The sequence below is a fragment of the Meriones unguiculatus genome, chromosome 1, assembly GCF_030254825.1.
Source record: "Meriones unguiculatus strain TT.TT164.6M chromosome 1, Bangor_MerUng_6.1, whole genome shotgun sequence".
Classification (NCBI taxonomy): domain Eukaryota; kingdom Metazoa; phylum Chordata; class Mammalia; order Rodentia; family Muridae; genus Meriones; species Meriones unguiculatus.
This window is the reverse complement of record NC_083349.1, coordinates 82,781,455-82,792,281: the sequence shown is the minus strand read 5'-3', so window position 1 is coordinate 82,792,281 and position 10,827 is coordinate 82,781,455. Positions and strand designations below refer to the sequence as shown.

Here is a 10,827-nt window from a genome sequence, read left to right as displayed (position 1 = left end):
GCAGACACGTGGAGGAAGCAGCCGTTTTGCTCATGCGCCCTCCGCTCTCGCGTTCCCATGCTGAGGTGAGAACTCCTAGGGCTCTCAGAACCTTGTCACACCGACCGGCGGAGCCCTCCGAACATCTGCAGGTTGGTGCAGAGGCGCTGGTGCCAGGCGGGGTAGCCAGCCGTGGGGTCGCGCGCCCGCGGTGGCGGGGTGGGCTCGCGGAGGTCCGTGCTGCCGGGCCGGCCCTCTCCCAGTCTAGAGGCTCCGGCTGCTGCGCCCGAGCTTCATGCTTGTCGTTCCCCTGGCAGGCGAAATCCCCTCTGGGAATGCGCTTGTGTCCCTTTCCTGGTTCCCTAACAGATCGGGGGACCCAAGCAGAGGTGTGGCGTTGTTTGCCTTTCTTCATCCATGGCTTCCCTTCTCTGCGAGATCGCCTCACGACCCGAGCAGAGTCCTGGTGACTCTGGTTTCAGGGGGAGAGCCATCTTTAGCTCACGACTTTAGCTATCCACCCATGACCCCGGGTATGTAAAGTAGATGTGCAAATCAGTTACTGACAATATATCGTAAAGAAGTCTATTTATTTGGTGTAATTTTACCATTTATTAAAGATAAAAACGAATTTGCACTCTGAGATAGATGTGCCTGTTTATTTGTTCCTAAAGACAAATCTTGGCTGAGTATTTGATCCTACAGGACATAAAGCATATAAACTTTTTTTCCCAGAGCTTATCTATTGTTTCATTTTATAATAGCGCTGAGATGACATTTTGCCTAAATACGTAGTATAGGCAGAACTATGATTGGGGGCAGTTGGGAAAGCCTATCCACATCTCAAACCAAAATTGATGATTAAAAAAACAAAACAAAAAAAAAAAATTAAATAAGCAACTCAGTTTTTGAAATCACACATTGCAACCCAAAGATGTACTAATTGGGCACATGCTGAGAATGAGTTTAGGAAAAATTTAAGCCTGTTTTATATCATTGCTTTTTAAGAGCATAAACCTGTACATCCGGTAGAAACACTGGATTCTTAACTTGCTTGGAATCGTGGCTGAGATGTTTCAAGCAGTGTTTGTTGGTGTTGCATGGTGTGGAAGCGTGGGCTGTCAGCACAGAAGTATGTGCTGAACTGAAGCTGCCATGTCATGGAACAAGACAGTTGAACACAGAGACACCTTGGATTCATTACACATTTGATTTTGAATTATTGCTAGGTTTTTCATCACCCCATATTCAGCTACATGACGCCATATGGGGTTGTAACGCATGGTTGAGAAAGCTCTGAGGCTATGTAGAGTTTTCCCACCCCAGAGCTGGACTCTGGGTAGATTATGCTCTGCTGGAAGGAACAGTACCAGACTACACGTTTCTGACATGTATAGTCATTCTTCATTTGTATGTGCAAGTGAATATCCAGTACTTTTGTTTTGAGCCCCGACTTTGTAGTCTGTTAAGTCCTATGTGACAGTGAAAATGTCAGATCTGTGACCTTCTATCAGTATAAGAAAATCTTGTTTATTCCCTGTCATTTTGTTCTGCATTAGACTGGACTCCACTGCCTCTTTGGTTTCATTCTCTTCTGCCCATCTTCTAGTCCTCCCAAGTTCTGATTCCCACGTTCGCACTGTAGATTCCTGAAAAAAAATTACAGCTTGAAATTTCCTTAACTGGCTTTTCTTGGGATGGTGCATTCTTTCCTCATGTAATATGTTTTATATGTGCTCTCAGTCTCCAGTTGTTTTGAGGTTTAGGAATAGTGAATGGAGCTAGCAAGCCTGGATTGAATCTCAGAATGTTCACCAGCTTGGAAAATTATGTCACTAGTGGCTTGGTTAATTTCTCTTTGAGGTACAAGAATGACACAATTGTCTTTGCTGTTGTCTCCATGAAGTTGGTGTGTGGGTAGAAGTAACTTCCAATATTAAAGAATTGAAGTTCATGGTTGGTAACTGCGATTCAGAGTCTTCCTACCTCCCAGTAGGAAACTTCCCAGTAGGGCATCTTTTAGTTTTCTCTCCATCAGAAGAATTAATGGCTGTTTCATGGGGTTCCAAGGTCTGTCTCTGGCTTTAGGGAGTATGTCAGGGCCTATGTTGCCCCTTTTGTCGATGTGTATATCCACTAGGTTCAAAATCTCCATTTCACACATGCATACTATTTTACTAAAATAACCGTTCAGGTCTTTATGTTACATAGTGTGGCATATAGTTAAAAGTTGAATCTCTGGTCAGTCATGTTATGAATTTTATTTCGAAAAAGAAAACAAGTGTTTCAGATTGATTCAGTGAAGAAAGAAGGGTATTGAGGTCTAGATTTGGGAACTCCTAAGTAAATCCATCAGGTTCTGTTGTGTTGTCATTCTTTTTGTGTTTCACTTGAAGTCAAAGTCATTATCTGTTGCTTCATCAGTCAAGTGTTGCTCCATGAAGTCAAAATCATTATCTGTAGTCTAAATGAAAATATCAGTAATTTATCTTCAGTTTGGAAACACATATTTTGATTATAATTTATTCTGTTATCTCTTATTTCATCTAAGAACTAAGATAATATGTTACAAGTAATTTGATTTTAGTGATCTTAATCTCGCCTCACTTTATAAATTGTTACATTTGTATGTAGTCTTAATTATTGGCAAGGCAAAATATGCCAGCTGGGACAGTTCTATGAAGAAGCTTCTTTTCATTTGTTTTTTTGAGACAAAAGATTATGTGAAGCCCAGGTTGGCCTGGCACTTGCTTTGTAGCTCAGGTTGGCCTTGACTTGGAAGATTTCCTTCTGCCCAGCCTCTACCTCCATTCCTGAGTGTAAGTATGCAGCAGTACCACACTTTGCTAAGAAACTTGCTTTTTTCTGTTGAGATGAGCTTTGGGTATAGGTACCATTCATGTCTTCACTGAAAATTTATTTTTTTGGAGTCTTTGCCATATATATTTTGGTATCATCAAACTTTGAGTTATTTAATATTAAATGTATTACTTTTACCTTTATTATTTATTAGTGTTGGGTGTTAGGGCATGCCATAGTGGGCATGTAGTTGTCAGAGGACAACTTTTCCCCTTGCACTGTGTAGGTCTCAGGGATTGAATTCAGGCTGTCAGGTATGGTGGCAACATGCCTTTATCTGCTGAGTCATACTGCTGGCCCATTTCAGAATTAAATTCTTTTGTTGATGTGTTTTGAGATGGGACCTCTTGGAGCCCAGGCTGGGCTCATGTTGTGTAGCTAAGGGTGACCTTGAACTCTTGAGCCTCCTGCCTCCGCCTCCCAAATGCTGATGTGAGCAACCATACCTGGTAATTCATTATTTTTGAAGTAAGAGTTTTCTCTTCCTCTATTAAGTGTATTGCTTTCTTTCCAGAAATGTCTAATGCAAAAGAAAGAAAACATGCTAAGAAAATGCGAAACCAGCCCAGTAATGTGACTTTGTCTTCTGGCTTTGTGACTGAGAGAGGTGGAAAGCACCATTGTGGAGGGGGGAAGCCTTCCCAGTCTCAGAAACAAGGTAACACACACACTGTTCTTTCCACTTCATCCTGACTAGTTGCTTTTGCCAGTTTTGTTTGCTGACCATCATCTCAAAAGAGAGATATAGGAAACTCTTTATCAAAGTTTGTCCTTGCAGATTTGCCTTCCTGTTAAAGTACACTTATAACCCCACATTAACATTTATGGAGCTGTGCCACTCATCCTTGGGCATGGAGAAAGCAGGAGAAACTTTAGTTTCTCCCATTGTCAGTTGCCAGCTGGTCTCTTCAGCTGTTGCCAGGGGGTGCAGACTGTAGAAGGACACAGTGGTGCAAGGAGCTCCAGCTCTGCCTGGGGTTTGAATCTCAGCCATAGGCTCACCCCTCACCAGTCGTTTAACACTTTTAAAAGCCATTCTTTCTTTTGCAAAGTAATGGAAATAGAATCCACCAGTATGAGTTATTTCTAGACTTTAAAATCACAGGCTGCTAAGATGCTCAGTGGATGAGGTCCCCGCTGGGAGGTGGGAGATGCTCAGGCCACCCAAGCCTGACCACTTGAGTTCCATTCCCTAAACCCACCGAAGAAGGAGAGAACTGACTTCTGAGAGTTGTCCTCTGACCTTTGCTTGTGTGCCAGGGCACATGTGTGAGTCTGTGTGATAATGATACATAACATTACAGTCTGTGTGAGAGTGAACTCTCTCTTCCATTCATTTCAGTGTGTGTGTGTGTGTGTGTGTGTGTGTGTGTAATACATATGAAGGGAAGAAAAGACAAAGGGAGAGGAAAAGGAGGGAGGAGAAATACTTCTCAGAGCAGAGATTTACTATTCACTCAGCATTTACTTGACTTTGTAAGACAGACGTGCTACTATAATATGATTATGTGCATTTTAGAGCTGATATGTTTGATCTAAGTTATACTTCTGTGTTTCCTAACAGAAATGTACTCAGCATATCACTATTTGACTATTGTGGTAATCTCAGACCCTTGTAAAATGATAGGGCGGATTAGGAAAATTTGTTTGAAGAGCAGTGTGCTCTAGATTTAGGTCTAGAAATAGAGGGCTACTTTTTAACATGTGGTACAGCTTTCCCCAATATCTCACTTAAACCTCATAGTGACAAACCCTTTAACGTGTTTTAAGTGGCCTCATAATTTACATTCCAATGGAATAAACAACCCTGTAAAATTTTCCGCTGACCTCCTTTCTCTTTCCAAACATTCAGACCAAAGCAGGGGGCTTAGATTAACAATTCATGTTGCAGGGCTGGAAAGATGGCTCAAAGGTTAAGAGTACTTTCTGCTCTTCCAGAGGTTCTGAGTTCAATTCCCAGCAACCACATGATGGCTCACAACCACCTGTAATAATGAGATCTGGTGCCCTCTTCTGACGTGCTGACACAGGCAGAAAGCTGTATAAATAATAAATAAATAAATTCTAAAAAAAAAAAAAAAAGCAATTCATGTTGCACTGGAAATCACAAAGGAGAAATTTTCTTGTATATGTTAACAAGTCATGCTAATGGGATTACTGTTATGTCTGTTAATATGTCACACTAATGTGATTGCTGTTGTGCCTGTTAATATGTCACACTAATGTGATTGCTGTTGTTCCTGTTCACGTGTCACACTAATGTGATTGCTGTTGTGCCTGTTCACGTGTCACACTAATGGGATTGCTGTTGTGCCTGTTCACGTGTCACACTAATGGGATTGCTGTTGTGCCTGTTCACGTGTCACACTAATGGGATTGCTGTTGTATCTGTTAATATATCACACTGTTGTACCTGTTAATAGGGCACACTGATGGGATGACTGTTGTATCTGTTCATGTGTCACAGTAACGGGATGGCTATTGTACGTGTTCATGTGTCACACTAACGGGCTTGCTGTTGTGCCTGTTCATGTGTCACACTGATGTGATTACTTGTTCTGCTGCCTACTCACTTTGTGATCTTGAGCTTATCCTTGGAAAAGTCAACTTCCTCCCAAGATCCCTCTTTAAAAAAAGATAGCAGGGCCTGTGAGATGGCTTAGAGGGTAAAAGCACTACATGAGCCTGGAGACCTGAGCTCAGTTCTCAGAACCACCTGTGCTGTATGTATGGGTGCTCATGTGTGCTCGTGTGTGTATGCTTGTATGTGTATGTATTCACAAGGAATAAATTACAGGGTGGTTGTAGGGTTAACAAGTTAATTCTTGCTGTAATTATCTCTGGTATGGGTGATGTATTTATTTTTGTTTTTGAAATGTACTAGAGTTTCATTCTGGAACCTCACAGCAGTGGCAAAGCAAGATGAGCCCCCACTTACTTCCTAAGCCTGACATGAATGAGCAATCTTCCTCCAAAACCATGTTTAAGAAAAAGGGAGGTTGGAAAGCAGGTCCTGAAGGCACATCTCAGGAGATCCCCAAATATATAACTGGTAGGTATTTATAAGGATGTGTTAGCTCTTTGTGTCTAGGGCCAACACACTGTTCTTTTGCTGCCCAGCCCAGCTGCCTTCCCCTTCTCTCCTCTGTTTTAACCACCTGCTCACCTCTAGCCTGGACTTTCATTATTATAACCTGGTGGTTCTCCCCTCTTTAGATGCTCTCTGATTCATATATCTATCTGTAAGCTGTTCCTCTAACTTTCAAAAAAGTTAAAAAAGCAAAAAAGCAAAACAAACAAACAAACAAACCAGCACTAAACACACTCTTGCATGGTACTCTGCAAATGCAGAGCAAATCTTGTAGACACCAAGCTTTAAAGCTTGACTTCCAGGTTCTTGTCAGCCTCACCTTCATCACTGCTGCATCGCCTCTCTCTCCACTATCACCTATACTCTGTTCCTTGAACATAACTTAGATGTGCGTTCTAATATCTCTGTTCCTTCTTAGGTAAGTTTGCTTATTTCTCCTCCAGCACCCTGTTTATAGAAAGAGACATACACACACAGAGAGAAGCTTGAGACTGATTCTGTTTTTTTTAATGAAGAAAACCAATAATAATAATTGCAAGTTTTGAAAAAGCAGAAAATAGTAAAGGAAAATTCCCATGGAGTTAAAACTCTTGTATATTTTTCCCCACCTCTGTGTTTTCAATTGTGAATGTTGCACTTAGGAACAGTTATTATTAGGGGCTGGGGTGGTGGTTCTGTTGTAACCCATTTGCTATGCAAACATGAGAGCATGAACCTCTACTCCCTACATGAAAAGGTGGGCATGGTTGCACATGCTTGTAACCCCAATGTTGTGGGGCAAAGGCAGGTTGACTCTGGGAGCTTGCTGGCTAGCCAGTCCAGCCAAACCAGTGAGCTTCTGTTTAGTGAAGAGACCACATCTCAAGGGAACAAATCAGAGAATGATAAAGGAAACTGATATCTTCCTCTGGCCTCTGCATGTATAAGCCTAGGTGCATGTAGCTAGATACTTCCATGTATGCACACAGCACGCATGTATAGTTAAAAAGAATAGCAAACAGCAGTTGGGATTATATTCTACAACTATCTAGTGCTTGTAGATCCGAAAGTTGGCTAATCTTTTTTTCTGACTAGAATATTTAGGAAGCTAGAAATTTTTCCTAATTAGAAAATGGAATTGTTTTAGAGAACTTGGAAAAAATGTCAACATTGAACAGTCTTCTTGAGGGAATAGAACACAGAAATGAGCAGCATTGGCACTTACCTCATGAGATCATACTTTCACATCTGGCTGCTGCTGAGAGCCAGCAGAGAGACTGCTGATTCAGGACTTGTTAGTGACCTTGCTGTTTCTTTCAACAGCTTCTACTTTTGCTCAGGCACGAGCTGCTGAAATCAGTGCTATGTTAAAAGCTGTGACCCAGAAGTCATCTAATTCACTGGTTTTCCAGACCCTTCCACGGCACATGCGACGAAGAGCCATGAGCCACAATGTCAAACGCCTTCCTAGACGGTTGCAAGAGATGGCCAAAAAAGAGGTAGGCATTTCTCTTTGTGTAAATGTTTGTTAGTAGTTCTAGAAGTGTTAACAAGTATTCACCCAGAGGAACTGGAAGGAAATCAGCATACCTACATGGCATTCTTTTTTTCCTTGAGTATTTTTAGTTTGATCATTATCTAGCCCAGTCAATCCTCCTAGCTACTTTAGCAGGTAGTTAGATATTATAGTTGTCCTCTAATTTCAGGGACATTTCTATGAGTTTGAAACCTGTTCTACAGAGTGATTTTTTTAGGCCAGCCAGGACAACATGGTGAGACCCTATCCCACCCCCTCAAAAAAAAATTTAAATGCTACATTTGGAACCCCTCTGTTCCCCCCTTCTCCCCTCTCTTTCTCCTTTTTCTTCCTGTCTTTACCTCCTTAATGCTGGGGTTATACCATCATACTGACTGACACATACTCTCTCTCTTTTCTTTCTTTGTTTTTTGATTTTTTTCCAAGATAGGATTTCTCTTTGTAGCTCTGGCTGTCCTGGAACTCACTGAAATACACCTAAGTGCTGGGACTAAAGACATGTGCCACCTTCTCCTTCCACAACTTGGCATGCCTGGCAAGTTTTGTACTTTCTAGAATGTGAGGTCTGTTTTCTAGCAAAATCGAGTGTTTATCTATAGCCTAATGAAACAAATGAATTGCTGTTCCCATTTCTGTATTTCTGATCTTAAGTAAAGGTTAAAACAAGAAGCTGGTGTTTGATTTATCTGTTATCTGCTAACATGAAGCTTATGTGATGAACTTTTTTTACATTTGTTTACTTGGTTTATGTGTATGAATATTTTGCCTGTGTAGGTACACAAGGAGTCAGAAAAGGGCACCAGAAGTTATGGATGATTTTGAGCCACCATGTGGGTGCTGGGAATTGAATGTAGGGCTTTTCCAAGAACAATATGCTGTAAACCACTGAGCCATCTCTCCAGCCCTGTGTGTTGAACATTTTACAAGAATTGCATCTTCATAAAGGATGAGGCTTGCCCCTTTAACAAGTGTTAGAACTTCCTTTCTAGGCTATCCTGCCTTTCAAATCTTCACATTTTCCATTGTTTCCCCTTGATCAATGTGAGGGAAGACTCCATAATACCCAGTTAAACCAAGTGGCCTGTCAGATCTCCAGCCTATCTATTCAGAGTTAGTCATTTGAATTCTTAATGTTCAACTGTGCTCTGAGATGCGTACAAACTAGGGTTGGCTTTTCTTCTTTAAACTGTAGGCTGAGAAAGCAGCTCATCAGAAAAAAGAACAGTCAAAAACGAAATGCCATAAAGCCCGAAGATGTCACGTAAAGCGGACACTGGTGTTTAACCGAAGACAGAAGAGGAACATATGGCTAGAGACCCACATCTGGCATGCCAAACGGTTTCATATGGTGAGGAAGTGGGGCTACTGCCTCGGGGAGAGGCCCACAACCAAGAGCCACCGAGCCTGCTATCGTGCCATGACAAATCTCTGCCTCCTGCAGGTATACTTTGCTATTGGATTTAGAACCTTTCTAAAACCCACTTTTAGACTTGTGCATGGTATGGAGTCTTTTCTGTGATGTTACACATCTTACAAGTGAAGACTGTAAGACATCATGGCTGGATGCTAGAGATGAGTAGCGTTAGTGGGAGAGATACACATCTGTCAGATTATTAGTCAGATATGTGGTTGTAAGGACAGAATGTCATTTTTTTTCTTTCTTTTTTAATTAGAGAGGTTCTTACACTAGTCAGTGCTGGGCTAGAACCCCCTGTATCTAGCATTGTTTTCAATGCTGTACATGTGTTCATTCATCATTCATTCCTTATAACAGTTTGAGGAAGGACAATTTTGTCTTTTAGATGTGGAGACTTAAGTTACAGAATTTGGGTTCCATATCTATGCCTGTACAACTACTGAGCTTGGAGCTCAGGTCATTAGACTTTAGACCATTTTTCTTTGTTATAAATCAGTTGTATACATTTCGGTGAGATCCATCTGGCATTGATAACTAAGAGGGAACCATTGTTGGCAGGAAGATTTCTGTGTTGGTGATGGCAGTGGTTGATTGGGATTCATTCAAACCACAGCTGTAATTTTTGTCTTTCAGTTCTGATTGCTTCGACTGAACTTGCTTTAAGGTTCTATGGGAGAGGGTTGGTTTGGGTATCCACGGTTCTTGCTTGGGTGCTGCTTACACTGAGCTGTGTGATTTTGCACAGATAACTGTTTTGGTGCCTGGATGCCCTCTCCCAGGACATAAGGAAAGTAGGACTGACTGTGAGGTTGTAGGAAGACTTAACTTCTGTGACTAGCTATTGCCACAACTCTTCAGTACTCAGCCAGCCTTTCCATCTTACCTACATTAGGAAGCTGTTACTCTTGGCTCTCTTATGCAATGCTTAGTCAGACTTGTGTAGTCAAGGTGGAGTGTGGGAGGGAAATGGGACAGATTGCTTCTATCTGAACCTAACACTGTGTTCAGAGGTATGCACTGGCTAGCCAAAGTGAGCAGTTTTAGCATGATTTTATGGGATTATTTTTGTCTTACTCCTTTACTATGGTTTCTGACCTTATGTAAATCTGAGGAATGAATATCATTTTTTGAGAAGCAGCAAGTTTGTTAGTTGATTTATAATTCTATGTGCATTGGTTTTCTGCCTGCTTTTATGTCTGTGTGGGAGCGCTACTGACAGTTGTGAGCTGAAGCAGCAATGTTTTTTATTGTTGTTGTGGCTGTTTGGTTTTTGAGACAGATTTTCTCAGTATGTAGCCCTGGCTGTCCTGGAACTTATTCTGTAGACCAGACCTGGAAGTCACAGAGATTCTCCTGCCTCTGCCTCCCAATTTCAGGGACTTGTGTCACCATACCTGGCCCTGAAGCAGCAGTTTTTATAGCCCACTTTACAACTTGCCTGTGTGAGTAGAGTAAAACACAGATGTGCTTGCTAGAATGTCGGACATTGTATGTTATAAATTAAATGAAGATTCATTTTGGTTTTTGACTCAGATTGACTTATGAATATCTGCTAATATATAATAGGAAAAGGCAGGCTCTAGATTTTGCGTTGTTAAAAAGCTGGCTTTGGGTAGTTTGTTTTGTGCCTTAGAAGAGGTTTTCTGATTGCCATGGGTGTTAGAGCAGATTCTCTCTGGAGGTGGAGTTACAGGCCAGTGTGAACGACCCAGAGTGGGAACTGAGCTTGGGTCCTCTGCAAGAGCAATGTGTGCTCTGAGCCATCTCTCCTGTGCTCCTCAATAGGTTTTCTGATAGAGCACTGGCTTCTTAGCATTTTTCACCCCATAGCAGATCATGGCATATTCAATTATGTTTCTCCTTTGTTCAGGATTTATCATATTACTGTTGTTTGGAGTTGAAGGGCAAAGAGGAAGAAATACTGAAGGCGCTTTCTCAAATGTGTAGTATAGACGCAGGTAATCT

The 10,827-nt window shown here is 41.6% G+C and overlaps 1 protein-coding gene across 1 annotated transcript in view; it reads left to right on the top strand.

Moving 5' to 3' along the window:
• Positions 1 to 7: 7 nt before the first annotated feature.
• The window catches only part of Pop1 (POP1 homolog, ribonuclease P/MRP subunit), a 33,075-nt gene continuing 22,255 nt past the window's right edge, over positions 8 to 10,827 (top strand). The window contains exons 1-6 of the mRNA XM_021660496.2: positions 8 to 131; positions 3,353 to 3,496; positions 5,723 to 5,890; positions 7,232 to 7,407; positions 8,638 to 8,886; positions 10,733 to 10,820. Of these exons, the coding sequence (XP_021516171.1) occupies positions 3,355 to 3,496; positions 5,723 to 5,890; positions 7,232 to 7,407; positions 8,638 to 8,886; positions 10,733 to 10,820 (823 nt within the window). The 5' untranslated portion in view covers positions 8 to 131; positions 3,353 to 3,354. The remainder of the gene's footprint in view (positions 132 to 3,352; positions 3,497 to 5,722; positions 5,891 to 7,231; positions 7,408 to 8,637; positions 8,887 to 10,732; positions 10,821 to 10,827) is intronic.